This window comes from Talpa europaea, assembly GCF_964194135.1.
Source record: "Talpa europaea genome assembly, chromosome: 10".
NCBI classification, from domain to species: Eukaryota; Metazoa; Chordata; class Mammalia; order Eulipotyphla; family Talpidae; genus Talpa; species Talpa europaea.
The window spans coordinates 7,113,889-7,129,011 of record NC_140077.1 but is presented as its reverse complement, the minus strand read 5'-3'; the positions used below and the strand labels follow the sequence as shown (position 1 = coordinate 7,129,011).

The 15,123-nt window shown below is 41.9% G+C and overlaps 1 protein-coding gene across 2 annotated transcripts in view; it reads right to left on the bottom strand.

Annotated features, from left to right (window-relative positions):
• Positions 1-579: 579 nt before the first annotated feature.
• Positions 580-15,123, bottom strand: part of MCMBP (minichromosome maintenance complex binding protein) — a gene marked incomplete at both ends in the record, with an annotated part of 30,483 nt that continues 15,939 nt past the window's right edge. The window contains 10 exons of one of the 2 annotated variants that reach the window (XM_084244632.1): positions 580-706; positions 1,368-1,456; positions 3,076-3,240; positions 4,183-4,316; positions 5,251-5,416; positions 7,002-7,119; positions 8,263-8,386; positions 8,665-8,843; positions 11,109-11,209; positions 12,605-12,756. In XM_084244632.1, the coding sequence (XP_084100758.1) occupies positions 580-706; positions 1,368-1,456; positions 3,076-3,240; positions 4,183-4,316; positions 5,251-5,416; positions 7,002-7,119; positions 8,263-8,386; positions 8,665-8,843; positions 11,109-11,209; positions 12,605-12,756 (1,355 nt within the window). The remainder of the gene's footprint in view (positions 707-1,367; positions 1,457-3,075; positions 3,241-4,182; positions 4,317-5,250; positions 5,417-7,001; positions 7,120-8,262; positions 8,387-8,664; positions 8,844-11,108; positions 11,210-12,604; positions 12,757-15,123) is intronic. The other variant, XM_084244633.1, reaches the window with a different exon arrangement.

The window sequence follows — 15,123 nt, the reverse complement described above, 5'->3', positions numbered from 1 at the left end:
TGCCACGTAAAAAACTAGTTTTGCAGAGCATTAACTACTGTGAAAGAAAAGGTATCTGTGGTCAAATGTTTGGGAAATAACACTACAGAATTCCACATGTTCCCGTGAAATCACGTCACGTATGCCCCTTCCCCAGCCTGGGGCGCGAGCACATCCAGACCCCACTGTTAATTAGAAAGAAAAATCTGAAATGAACAATTCCTGACTTTGGAATTGCAACAATTTTCTTCAAATGAAGTCACCAGCATTTTAAGAGTCTGGTCTATGATTTAGATGAAGCTAAGGAAATGGTATAATCAGCAACATTATCCATATTAAACTTTTAATATCAAATACATTTTTGTACATTGTTACTAATTTATATAATTATAAAACAAACTTCAAAAGCTCCATAAAACCAGTAAGGCAAAAGCCCTTACTGAATATTATATAAACTTCAGGTGTTACCAGGCTTGATTTCAGGAAAAATCATTGGTTTTTGATACAAATTATCTACAAAACAATGTGGTATAAATGATAATTGAATTTTACAATAATGTGGCTACAATTTGCCCCTTACTCTTTAGTTGTATCAGATCTTTAAAGTTCATTTCCATTCACACATTTCTGCTGCTGAAGCCTGGTTCTTCGTAAGGACTCCAGCTGCTTTGCTCTTAGCCATCGTTCTCTTGACAGCGTTGTCTGACCAGCACTGAGAGACAGGAACCTGGTTGAAATCCAGAAACATATTTAAGGATAATGGCTTTTTCTTTTTCTTAAGCCCGAGGAATACTGGGTGGGGAGACAAGACCACCGGGTAGCTACGCACAAGAGTCAAGACTTCTACAAAGAAACCTCTGGAGAGTCAAATCTGGAGGGTGGCTCACGCTGAAGTTTAGAGACCAAGGTGCAGGCCTGTTCCACTGAGGTGACTGATCACTGGCCAGACACAGTTCCTGCTCAGGCTTCTCACAAAGTGTCTTTTTTTTTTAAAGATTTATACACACATACATACATACATACATACATACATACATACATACATACACACATACATACACCGGGTACAGTCTGACGCGCGGGAGGGTGAGAGAATTCACCAGAGCCAGAGCGGGGAGCAGCGGGCGGCAGGAGAGGTCTGCGCGCCATGTGGGACCCTCCTCCAGTGGCCGGGGAGCAGCCGGGGATTGAATTGGCACCGCAGAGGCCGCGGGCAGCCTCGCAACCCAGCGCTCAACCGCTGCGCCACCGGGGAGGCCCTCACAAAGTGTCTTTAAAAGGACGTCTTTAGCATCCATTTCTGGAAGTGAGCCTCAGTTTCTCTTAAATAAATCGGGAGATTTGTACCTGGCTGACCGAGAAAGCCATGGTGGGCACGCACTACTCACCGAGCTACAATGAGCAGCTGGTGGAGGTCGTCCGCGGTGATGCGCTGAGGGTCATTCTTGCGCATTTCCACAAAGTCGTCTTCAACTGCCTGTGTCAAAAGAGTAAGTGGATTTTAAAACCATTCTTTATGGGGAAATGAAAGCAACGCTGACTCGTGAAAATGAAGTCAACTCTGCCTCTGCGACACATGAGACGATACAGGTGAGAGGACGGAAGAACCTGACTTTACACATACGACTGTACTACAGATGGAGCATTCTACACAAAGTAACGCCACCCGGATGTTAAGTGACATTAGTCAGCGGCCAGCAGAGCAGCACGATGCCTTAAAACAGGGGAGAGAGAAATCAGTGGAAATGGCTCTGAAAATCCCACCATCCAAGGAGCAGAACTTTAGCAAAAATGATTAAAATCAGTTTCTTTGGAACTCTAAAAACTAACCACATGCGTCCAACAATCTGGGGAGCATTTATATATGAAAGGCCAGGTAAGAACACTGATAACAACACTGAATTCTGGGGCATTTTAATTTGCCCTATTCCCACCTACTCCATTCTGAGCAACCTTGAAAACGGACAGTCTGACAACCACTGCGGACAGCAGAGCAGCTGGAGTGCTTTCAAAGCACCATGTGTGGAGAACTGTCATTATGTGCCCCATCTAGGGGTTCCCTGGAAGGACCCGTTTGTAAGGCTCTCGTTAAGTCACTGGGAGCTGAAGACCCTCTTCCCCCAGGGTATCTGTCAAAACCAGAATGACATAGCCATTGAGGGATATGAAAACCACAGACAGACAATTTCCTAGGGAGTTAGGACACACACCCCCCACACCCCCCGCCGCATGCTCAGAAACTCCGAGCAGGTCCTAAGTGAGCATCTCCCCCTGCTCTGGGCAAGCAGGACGTGGAGGCTGACATGGAGCGTGAACGGCACCGCCGGGTGTGGACGGCTCGCCCAACACAGCTAGAGCGCCTGCTTTATTTATACTGGAGAGTCACTGCTTACAGGAATGTAAGGAACCATTAACTGACCACTAAGGTGACAGAGCAGAGACGTCAGTGCTGACACACAACAAAGAACACAGACCAGAAGAGTCACTACACCAAGAGCAACGACAATAAACCCCATCGAGGGGGGAAAATGCAAGAGCAGGGTCGCCACATTGCATGATTTGAAAGGAATGGTTTTCACCACAAAACTTGAAAGAATCTGACATGAGCAGATCTGCCTTACAAACAATAGAGAGTTCTTTGGGCTGAAATGAAAGGACAGTAGACATTAAGTAAATATAAAGTTTTACAAACGTTTTTAAATCAAAGCCATTACAAAGGAAAAGATACCTGCATTAAGCAATTATACACGTTGACGAATATGCAGTGCATAGACATAATCTGCATACATGCTAATAAAGCACAAAGGGGAGAAGGAAGGAGCTATAAAGGAGCACTCTTTGCATACCAGTGTGATTAAAAGTGCACAAACCCTAAACAGCCCCAAGGCGACTAAGAGAAAGTTGTAGAAGACACTGTAAGTTACACTGACATTGCAATGGCACACTGTCACATCTGCTTTAAACAACCAAAAACAATAATGAAGAAGGGAGGAACAAAAAAGATATACAAAAACAAACAGCAAAATTACCAGTAATTAGAGCACATAAATGAAGTACTCCAATGCAGAGAAATCCTTGATTTAAACCCAAACCTACCTTGGTTATCTCGTCAGATATGCTATAATCCAGGAACCTCAAAAGGGTCAAGTAGATGCGGAATTTATTGAGCAGAGAAGGCAGCACAGCCGAGAGCAGGCTGTTCATGTACTCCTCCATGTTGGGGGGGATGAGCTGGGGCTGTAAGTGGATCTGGCAATCTGCCTAAAAAGAGAAATAGCAAACAATGTTTCCCCAGTCCCTAAATTAATCTAATGTTCAAGAGGATGCATCCTCTGTATAGGCCCCAGAAGGGAAGAAAATTTACTGGGTGTGAGAGGTCAGGTTTTAATTAACTGACATGCGCTCTGCTTTCAGCAACAATTCAAACGGTGACCTTTTCTTGGTTACTCACAATGTTTCTCAACAGCATCAGTAAAGCATCAGTAAATGTATTAAAAAGGGAGTCAACCTATAAAAAACTGCTAATTACAATGTTTTAAATGATTCCTTAATCCGCTGTGTTCTGTATTTTACTGCACTGCAGATCTGGAAACAAAGCAAGACACTCTTTTCCACAAAAAACTTACCAACCAGCCATTTCATTCTTATTTGCAGGCGTGTCTCATCACGGGTGAACACTGCTCTGCAGACAAACTGTGCCTTTTTGACAACAGGGCACATTCCTCATCGTTAAATGACTCAAAATATAGCTCTCTTCATTAGGCGGTCTGGTGGTTTACCAGAGCATTTCACCAGAAAGCATAAAAACAATTACCAGGCAATTAAGAGCATTTAAAAAAGAATTCTAAAGCATTTCTCACATAAGATGGGCAGAAAACAACAGGACAGAGGCAGCAAGAACAGAAATCTGGACGCCAGTCAGGCAATTTACAGATAGCTGCCACCTTCTATGATGCCTACAAAGCGGGAGGGTCCTGCTGCCAGTAGCTTTCTTTTCTTGTTTTGTGATTTGCAGGGATCTGGCTCTTTCTAAGGCGGTCATTCCAAGGCAGGAACAATATAACCAATTCTTTTGTAACTAATCAATAGCACAATTTTGAAACAAGTGTAACATCAGTATGCAATACCAAGAAATAAAAATTATCAAAAATGTAAGTATCTTTCCACTGTCATCTCCCTCCATTTAAAAATGACTCATCATACCGGCAGGAGTGACCTCCCCTCGGAAGTGATGAAGACATTAATGTTGCAGGGGAATTCCATCTGATGGTAATTGAAGTCATAATCCACCTTCTGCCAAGTTATTAGGTTGCTCAGGGCAGTCACATTATGAACACCTAGAAATGCAAGAAAATTTTTCAGTCATTTGATTTTAATCGCTCAGTTTTTTGTTGACTCTGATTGTAAGATGTGGTTTTCACACGCGTTTTAAAAAAACTTAGAAAGCATGCCCACCTTTCTAAGTTAAACATTCATTAGGTAATAGGCTGCAAAGGCAATGTTTGTCAAGACAGACAAATACACTTCTGAGGCCAGGGGAACCCTCAAATCCCACACCTAGTGTCTGGTATACAACTTGGCACCAGGCAGGTCCCCAGCAAATATGATTACTTTCTTTGCAGTTTTCACAGGGCTGAGTATAGTGGGAGGAAAGCTGTTTTTATGGAGATAAGGTTACTGAATATTACTGATTCTCTACTCACCTTTGCCTAAAATGTACCCAGCCTACATTACTACTTCTCCCTTTACCTCTTGAACATATCACCAACAAAATGTTTTAATTTCATTTGAGCACAAAGCAATCAGCTTTCTTATAACTTTATTAGATGTCCCATAATTGGAGTTAGTTCAAACCATCCAACCTATGAAAATTTTTTTTAACCAAATCCATATGGCAAGCCTCTACCTTCTTCTTCTTCAGTTATTCTTCTAAAATGTCATCACCTAATCTTTTTTTTTTTAAAGACTTATTTATTTATACAAGCACTGGGTACAGTCAGAAGTGTGGGAGGGTGAGAGAATTCACCAGAGCCAGAGTGGGGAGCAGAGCAGGCAGACTGACGAAATACACTGCTGAGGGGAGCAGTGAGCATGGCAGGAAAGGTCTGTGTGCAATGTGGGACCCTCGCCAGTGGCTGGGGATCGAACCGGAGCTGCAGAGGCTGCTGGCAGCTTCACAGCCCAGTGCTCAACCGCTGCACCACTGGGGAGGCCCTTATGACCTAATCTTAATGGCAAGTTAGAGATGAAGAGAAAAGTCCTCACACAGACCTGGGGTGTCGAGCTGCCCTTGTTCCAACAGAGTCTCATCGATCACCAGGGACGTGTTGCTGGGGAGCTGCAGCAGCCCGCTGACCAAGCGGTTGGCTGTGTAGTCTTTGTGGGGAATGAATTTCAAATGATTCATGTTCTCTATGGTCATCTGGAGACGAAATGACTACAAAGAGAAATGTTTCCATGAGCAAGAGGCTAATTTCTTAGTTTTTTAATAAGCAGGAAATGACGTTTCCCTCTTTTAAGAAAATATACATTTTGGGCTCAACACTCTTTCATATGGAAAAAACCACCTTATAAATTCCCAAGAGGTGGTCCCACGGTTTACTGAGCTCTTGAAAGCAGAGAAATGCCTATCACTTATGGAAGACTATCACCGAGCCTATGAGCTACTTTGTTCTCAGCTGTCTTGCTCAGCACTCTTGAAGAATGGTTTTCACTGTAGCAGTGAAGCACTGGTACAATAGCTAATACTGTAAATAGACAATTGAGAGACATACACCAGATATCCAGAAGCTTAGCCTACCACAGGGTAGCAAAACCGAAACTTCAAGATAGGGAAGAGGGAAAGCTTCCATCAATTTTTCTCTAAGCTCCCTGAGTTGAAATCATTCACCACAGACTACTGTGGACTTTAGAACCAACTGTTCCAAAGAAAAGCGAGGAGCAGAGCAGGAGAAATGTTTATGGAGATAAGGTTACTGACTCCAGGGGTGTGTCCAGGGGTGGCAGATCTCAGCTCTTTGCTCCCTCGGGCTACACGCCACCGCCTCACTCAGCCCTTACAGAGTAAAACAACTGTTGAACCATCTGCACCTCCCTTGTCTCCCTGGGCCCATAGCCCCCCCACTCTCTGCACCCTGCTTTGTTTGTCAATCAACTCCTCTATCACTGGCTTAAAAAGGATGATGGGGAAAATGGGTGTCGAGGAAGAAATAAAGCATATTTTCAAAATGTGGAGGATTTTTGTACTTTGGCTCAGTAATTTAAAAAAAAAGGGATAGGGTGTATATATTCATCTCTAATAAGGCAAAATAATGATACAATCCAAATAAACAACACCTCCAAGTTCACAGTCATGTTTTAAACACATAAAGTGAGTCAAGGACTGTGAGAAATGCTGTTCTACAGGGCCCAGGGCTGCCAGACGCCCAGAGAACGCTGGTGTTTATGGCCACTCCACGAGTGCTGGAGAAAGGTGACCTTTTTGCACCTCTGACCGCTTCCAAAGCGAGCAGTGGTCAGCACTTCCAGTCACACCACTGGTCAGGAGCAACTCCCCATTTCTAAGATCTTACACCACACAAGCACTGCACATCCAGATGCCCTGACAAAAAAAGGCAGTTCAACTTTTTACACAGGAGTGAAAATTGCAGCAGTAACAATAAAGAGCTTTATTTATTACCTCAGCTGAAAATATTATGCTTCCCCTAACTTAAGGTTTATTTAGATTTAAGGTTTCAATGCACACAAAGGACACCAAATTGCACAAACAAAGTAGCATCAATCAAGACCACAACTTTAAAGAAGTTACGGCAATTGTGCCATCAGACTTGCAAAATTTGGGCTAAGGCACAAAAGAAAAGAAACTATTTAGGGGTAAGTACATCTTAACTTACATAACTGGGTAGGTTTTGTTTCCCCTTAGTGAGATCTAGTAAATTCTCAAAGTTAAATATCTGAGTTGAATGAACGATAATCAGATGTATTCAAAGTGTTCTTAGGTTTATAATTTGTATTGTGCTTACTGCTGGAACAAGATGCTGAATGATTCGATACAAGTGTTCTGTGAAGGTACTATTCCGGGGGCAACCACTCAAGTTAACTGTAAATTTTCCTAGTGGAAGAACATCTCTTCTTGTGTATCTAAGGAAAAAAGACAATAAAATATTCAGGTGATTTACTGATTTCCATCAAAAAGCAAACAAAGAAAAATTAGTATTATTTAAAAATTATCATAAAGCAGATTACTCAGGTCTCATCAAACGAAGAGCCACACTTACTATAGGTGTCGATCATGTGTCAGGGATTGCTCTGAGTCCTTCATTCATAACTATTCAATCCCTAACCACTGGAAGGCAGGTGAGACTATCTTCATTTTACAGACAAGAAATGTGAAGCACAGATATTGCAAGTAACATGGCCAAGTTCACTGTCAGGAAGTAGTAGAGTAAGGATTTGAACTTGGGTCGTTTGCTTCCAGAATCTATGCTGTCACCCAGGATGTACTACTACCTCAAACCCTATCTGAGGAAAGATGTGAGTATGATGAAGACATTTACGGCAGTGGTATTCGCAATAGAGAAAAACTAGGAAAAGCTTATGTGTAGGGGAATGGTACAACTGTCTATAATGAAATACTTGCAGTGAATAAAAACCTTATGGAGAACTGTGATGAGGGAACATTTGCAACTTAATGGTAAAATCAAGACATGGGTCTGTGTTGAGAGCATTCATGAGACCCACGCGAGGGTGCAAACACAGGTAAAGAAAACAGGGTGACGTGAACATGTACGACGAGTGTTAATTGAGATGCTCTTTAAGTGGTGAGACTAGAGGACACTTCTTCATGCTCTCGGAACTTGCTGGAAGCGCACAAGTTACTTCTGAAATCACAACACAACCCTAGTGGCGTGAAAGGGAGAGGTGCTCACAGCCACACACGAGTCAGACGTCTACACGACTGTGACTGTTGACACATACAGAGCCGTGGGGTGTATAAATGCAATTCAAAGTACAAAAAGGATATAGTTAATCTATTCATTAGCCAAGTTACATCTGATGTTGGCTCTTCAATTTAAGGAGAGAGTCAAAATACTAAAATATGAAACTGAGAAAAGGTGAAAAAATGGGATTTGTGATTTGGTAAAACATTTGCTACACTGAACAAATAAGAGGCACCTGAAGAAGAAGTCAACAGATTAAAGCACACTAAGTGCTTGAGGAAGCTCCCACTCATTTCTTCTTTCACCAAACTCCCTCAATTCCCCCCAGGAATTTGGCACTTACACTGTAGAGATGAGGTGCAGTATAAGGTACTCAGCAGCCAAACTATCTCCCAAAAGAGCATGCGTGAGGAAGCCAAGCAGTTCTGCTCTGACTGGAGACAATTCGGACATGAAACTCGAAACAACTGGGGAAGAAAGAGACCAGATTCAGAACAGACACACCCCCAGTTCCTTCGAGCGTCTCCGGTTAGACAATTACGTGGAACAAAGCACTGCAAGGCAGTAGGCAACTAGCGATGTCAAACTTGAAGGTGAGACAGCTTGAATCTTAAAAAAAAGAAAACAACAAAAAACTCATCTTCACGAAGAGAATTAACCTAATGGAAAATGGGCAGAGAAATGGCGGACCGAAGCACAGCCCCAGGGCGTGCTGGACACATACCCATCAAGCTTCAGCACTTACACTTACAGGTTTTGCTCTCCTCCTTGTTAAGGCAAGCGGGTAGTAATGGATTGATGTGCTGCAATTTCTGGGCTAAAACGACATGAATTCTTGGCACTAAGGATGCAGGAGGACTGTGCACTCTCTGTTCTTCAGCTGTGTCTGCACATTCCATTGGATCCAGGAGCGAGGAGGCATCCCTACGGGGCGATGACAAGGCGTCAACTCTCAGATCCAGCATCAGTTGTGGATATAAACATAACACACATCTTTGAAAATAAAATGCAAATTCAAGTCCGCAACAGCTGGATCTATACATATCTTAAAGAAGAGGAAATGGCTCCTCATTCTAAAATGTTGCGCATTTGCACAAACAACAGGTGAGGTGGGTCACATCATAATATACTGTATTTATTCTTCAAGAACAGTGACATTTCTACTCAGGATTCTATAAGCACAATAAAATGGGATATAGTCTATCACTCATGAGATTATTTCAAAACACAGATACTCCTTCCTGAGTGACCAGCTGTACATCAAAAGCTTAATAGCATGTCTAAAAAACTGGAGTCCTTTCCTCAAATGCCATTAACTATCTAGCCATTCATCTCTATTTCATTTTGTTAAATTATACTCTTACACAATACTCTTCCCTGCATAATGCATGGTTAGGAATTGAAAATAAATTGAGTTTTCTTGGATTTGCTAAATAAATTAGTAGGTTATTATTGTGAGATGATTCAACACATAACTGAAATATTTTCAGGCCTTCAGACTTGACAGATCGACTCACTGGAGTTATTAGCTCTTATAACTACTATCTTAAGTATGAGAAGGGTAATATCAGCAATACAAGGTATAGTCCACCTGCTCGGCATATGTTCTATACTTTGCACACGTAAATTTACTAAATCACCCTCACTTACAGTGAGGAAACCAAGCCGTCACAGAAGTTAAGCCCAAGTTCACACAGACTAAAAGTGGCCAAACTAAGATTCCAACCCAGATCCTCTGGCTCAGTCTGTGCTCTATACTAAACTACCTCAATAAATGAAGTAACTAAAAACTGATGTACTATTATTTTTGTACTATTATGTACATAACTAGAAATTTTTTGTACTATTACTATGGGATGTCATATAATTACCTTAAAAGTGATTTAAAATTAGCCCGGGGGGGGGGGGGGGCGCAGGGGGTTAAGACACAACCTAAGAAGCTGTTTGCAGCCATTACAGCACGAGTTCAATCCCCGGCCAGGGAGCTGGCCCACATGGCGCAGCAGACCTCTCCTGTCTCACCTGTTGCTCCCCTCAGCAGTGTATTTCGATCAATCTGCCTGTTCTGTTCCACACTCTGTGGTGAATCTCTCACCCCCCCCCACACCCCTGGCCTGTACCCCAGCTCTTGTTTCCATAAATAAATAAATCTTAAAAAAAAAAAAAATTGGGTGGGGGGCAGTGTGTGTGTGTGTGTGTGTAGAAAATGAATTGCTTTTAATGGAGAAAACAAAATGAATCGTCCAATATTCAACAGGAGAATGCTACTTCAGGAGGGGAATGTAATTCCCTTCCTTTGGCAACCTCAAGACAAAACAAGGGAGATCTGGCTTTTCAGAACATGATGTTAAGTAGAAAAAAAAAGGCAGAGAGTGCACATACAATGCTGCCTTTTACAGAGGAAAAAACACACATGGGTCTACTTATGTTTGCAAAAAACAACTATAGGAAGGGTAACAGCAAAATCAGACTTTGGCTCCCTATGGAGGCTGAGTGGGGAGGATGAGGAATGACACCTAAGGCCAGCTTTTTGTATGCATTTTTTTTTTTGTAACAATGTTCGTTATTATTAAAAGAAAAAATCAAGCAGCAGAGATGGAGAAAAACTCTAAAGTGAAACACAATCAAATCAAAGGGTCCTAATTACGTGAAATGAAAACTCACTAACGGAACAGGCATAGGAAAGAACTCACCCAAGTAACTTGGAACAGAGAAGTCATCTTACACACCCTCATCTTAAAAAAAGAACCAGAAATAAGTAGCACTGAACTCTAATTATTAAGTTTGTTTTTCAGGGAGAAAAAAACAACTGGTAGAAAGAATGTAACTGAAACAATGAGTGAAGGATGGACTGTAGGTTAGTGCACTGTATATTCATGGCAATTTTCCCAATTCTGACAGCTGTATAATTACATATGAAAACGCCCTTGTTCTTAGGAAACATGGATTCAAATTTCAAGGGAATGGTATATGCAGTTTGCTCTCAAGTGCTTCAGAAAAATAAGTATAAAAAATGTGTTTTTGATATGAGAGCACAAGTGAATGATAAAGTGGCATAAATGTTACTAACTGGTAAATCTGGGGGAATGGAAGTTCCTTAGAACAATTCTCTAACTCTTCTGAAAGTTTGAAATTATATCAAAAGAGCAAATCAGAAGGATGGAGAAAGAGCGTTACTGAGGAGAGCACCTTTCCTCACTGTTGAGGATGCTGAGGACAGGATCCACAGAGAGCACGCCGTACAACTCAAGGACATCGTTCACCTTGAAACAATCCCAGTCTTCATAGACCTAACGAGAAACCACATGAAATCAGTGTTAGCACTAAAAAACACCGAAAGCACGATAATAGTGTGTTGATTTTAATGTAATAATCATTATCTTAGAATTTTTGAGCAGGAAATGCATAGCAAAGCAAATTATTTTATTTCATAAACTGAAACCAAGACAGGTGAGGTACTTACCTGAAGTCATTCTACTGGGTAGAAAATAAGTCAACAACTAAAATACAGGACTCCTGAGTCCCGGACCAGTGCTGTTCTCAACACACCACACTACTTCAAAGAAAGGGTTAACCTAACGGATGATAATCAACACTAGAAACATCCATTAGCTCAAAATCTATTAACCACACCAAGAGAAAGGGGAGAAAAGCCAGAATTAACAGCTTGGGACTTACTCACATACTACACACCATCAAGAGGATTAACACAAAGCTTACAGGGACAGGCGGTCTTTCATAATAAAACAACAAATTTTCAAAGTTGTTGGCCATGCCGGGCTTTAGTAAATGTCAAAGCCTCCTATGAGTGAGACAACAGAAGCACAGCAGGAAAAATGTGGGAATTCTGCTTTTCATGCTGGATAGCTGAAGTGCCATTAAGGTAAAACCAGAACAAATAAAAATGGAATTTCTCAATGATTTTGTCAGAAACTTACATCACTCGCTAATTTCTTAGGATTAAAACGCCAGAATAAGCAAGACAGAAGGACAAAGTATTAACATTTTTTTCCTTCTATTGCTATGTTATTTTAAACAGAAGTGAGAAATGGATTTTGACAAGAAAAGGAAGGATGGTAAAAATGAAGTAGGTATTAGGGAGTTAGAAATGACATCGGAAAGTGGACACTAAAATGTTGTCTCACTTGTGTTTGAACATTCTCTAAGAATGCTGAGGGAGACAGAAGGGTCAGTCCCCAAAGATGGCCCTACCCTGGAATCTGTGCCAATTATGTAAAGCAGACACGTAAATTAAGAACCTCAACGAGGGAAATTATCCTGGGTTGTCTGGGCAGGTTCGAACTAATCACAAGGGTGCTTAAAATTGGGGAGTCTTTCCTAGCTGCGTGACAGAGATGCAGTGCTGCTGTCTTTGAGGACGGAGGAGGAGGTCACACATCGAGGAAGGTGGGCAGCCTCTAGGAAAGGGCATGGAAACAGATGCCCCTCTCCCGCCTGCAGACAGGAACGCAGCTCCACAAGATTTTGCCCGGTGAGATCTATATCAGACTTCTGACCTGAAGTCTTTAAGAAAATCAATTTTTGTTGTTTTAGCCGAATGATTTTGTGGTGAGTTGTTACAGCAGGAAGAGAAAAATGACACAAATGCTAAGATTTTCCCATTTTAACATTCAGGCACATTAACATTTCTATGTCAACGTCAGATCTATAAAAGGTTTCATTACCTTCACAAGGCATGCGGGGCCCTTCTCTCCTGGCAGTGGGAAATTCAGATCAAAAGGAGACGAGAGGTTCAGGGAGTTTAGCTGCTGCCCAGTAGAAGCTTCAGTTTCCAAACGCTTTGGCTCTCCACACCACTGCAGGCCACCAACACTCCCTAAATTCAAAGGACAGCATGGCACCTTGTCAAGGCTCAGGCCTCCTAGGAATATTCCTGTAAGACCTTTCAAGTTTGATATAAATGATGCTTCTGAGCTTGCAAACCTCAAGTTACTACAGCTCTTAAGGAAATAATGTATACTAATCAAGCCCTCTCTATCTGACCTTTAAAAAGAAAGGAAATTTCATAAAGATCTGAAAATTTCACCACTTCCCTCCAAATTTCCACCCCCCCCCCAATCTTGTGTAAGTACTTTCAAAAGTTAGAATTTAATATGGTCACTTTGTCATTCTTGACTTCAGGAATACAGGGTCTATTGAAAACAAAACAATTCTGGTAGAGCATACTGTTTTCTACTTATTAGGATTTTATTTATAGTAGTAAATTCATTAGCAAATATTAACATCCACTAGCTACCAGGAATCAGATTAGTTGTTGGGGAAACAAAGATAAATAAAAGATAGCCTCTAGCCCTGAAATAGGCACAGTTTAGAGCTGATAATTAAAATCAAAATATAGCCTACCACGCCACAGAATGCTTCTTAGCAGTAAAAAACAATAAACTATTCATACATGCACCAACTCAGACACATCTCCAGGGAATTTTGTTCAATGAGAAAAGGTAATTGACAAAGCGTATATGCGGTATGATTTTATTTGAAACAGCAAAATTAGAGACAGAGATCAGTGCTTGCCAGGGGTGAGGGCCTTGGGGGAGGGAAAGCTAGTGGTGGGCATGATTACAACAACGTGAGAGTGGTAATGAACTGCTCTGCCTCTTGTCTGTGGTGACCCGAATCTTCACGTGATAAAACTACACAGACAGGGCCTCCCCGGTGGCGCAGCGGTTGAGCGCTGGGTTGCGAAGCTGCCCGCGGCCTCTGCGGCGCCGGTTCGATCCCCGGCTGCTCCCCAGCCACCAGAGAAGGGTCCCACATGGCGTGCAGACCTCTCCTGCCGCCCGCTGCTCCCCTCAGCAGTGTACTTCGGTCCTTCTGCCTGCTCTGCTCCCCGCTCTGGCTCTGGTGAATTCTCTCACCCTCCCGTGCTTCTGACTGTACCCAGTGCATGTATAAACAAAACAAACAAACAAACCAGCAAACAAATAAATGAAGCATGCCTCTATAAAAAAAAAAAAAAAAAACTACACAGACAGTACACACACATATGTACTGTGTAAAATGTGAATACTGTCGATGGGTGTATCAATATCCATTTCCGGGATGATCTTCTACTATAAATACGCAAGATGTTGCCACTGGGGAAAACTGGATTGAGGGAATGCAGGACCTTTTTAGCATTTCTTACAACTGCAGGCGAACTGGCATGTCTCAAAAAAAAGCTTAAATGTACAGTCAGAAAGATTGCCTAAAATCCAACAGGTAAGTTAAATTTTATAAAAATAATGCACTCAAATGTATGAAAACCCTGCAGTATGACACTGGCACAAAAGGGGCAGGAAACAAGAAGGCGTATCACCTGCTTAAGTGATGAGAATGACCATGTGTGCTGGATTGTGATATTATTACAATCATTTATTATTATGAGTCACACCGCTTCTTATGAATACCATTGATTTTAATATATTTTAAAAAGAATATTATCAAATTTACACATATATTTCCATAAAACATTTCAATTTTCAAAACACATGTTTTAGCATTAAGGAACATGAGAAGAACTTGGAAAGCAGAGTAACATGTGGTTAAGTGAAGCAACGAGACTAGCATGCTTTTCCTCCCTCCCGTCTCAAACCTGCCCTATGGTTAAAGGTGCCAAAGGGAAGAGAGGGCATAAAAAGAGAAAGACACTAATGTACTTGGGATCATGAAGACGTCCACTACTCAGGAAAACCGTGACTGGTATAATCAGTAACGATAAAGGCCAAGCTGAAATTTTCTCATGCAGTAGAAAATGGCACCTCTTGATTTGCTTATTTTAATCAGAATTAACTGTATTTTTAGCATGCTTCAAGAAATATCAACAAATCACTACAAGCATGTAACAAACAGAACTGTGACTATGCTATGCCGAGGGTGATTTGCTTAAGTTAGAAAGAAACGTTGTCAGTCTCACTAAATTAAATAATACCACCACTCCTCCAAAAAGAAAATAATAAAGGATATGTTTTCAGATATAAATAAAGGTCATTTTTAAGGTAAAGCTTTATGCTTCCATTTACTTAAGAGCTGAAACAAAATGTAAAGAAAGAGAAGACGGGGCCTCCCCAGTGGCGCAGCGGTTGAGCGCTGGGTTGCGAAACTGCGCGCCGCCTCTGCGGCGCCGGTTCAATCCCCGGCTGCTCCCCGGCCACCGGAGGAGGGTCCCACATGGCGCGCAGACCTCTCCTGCCGCCCGCTGCTC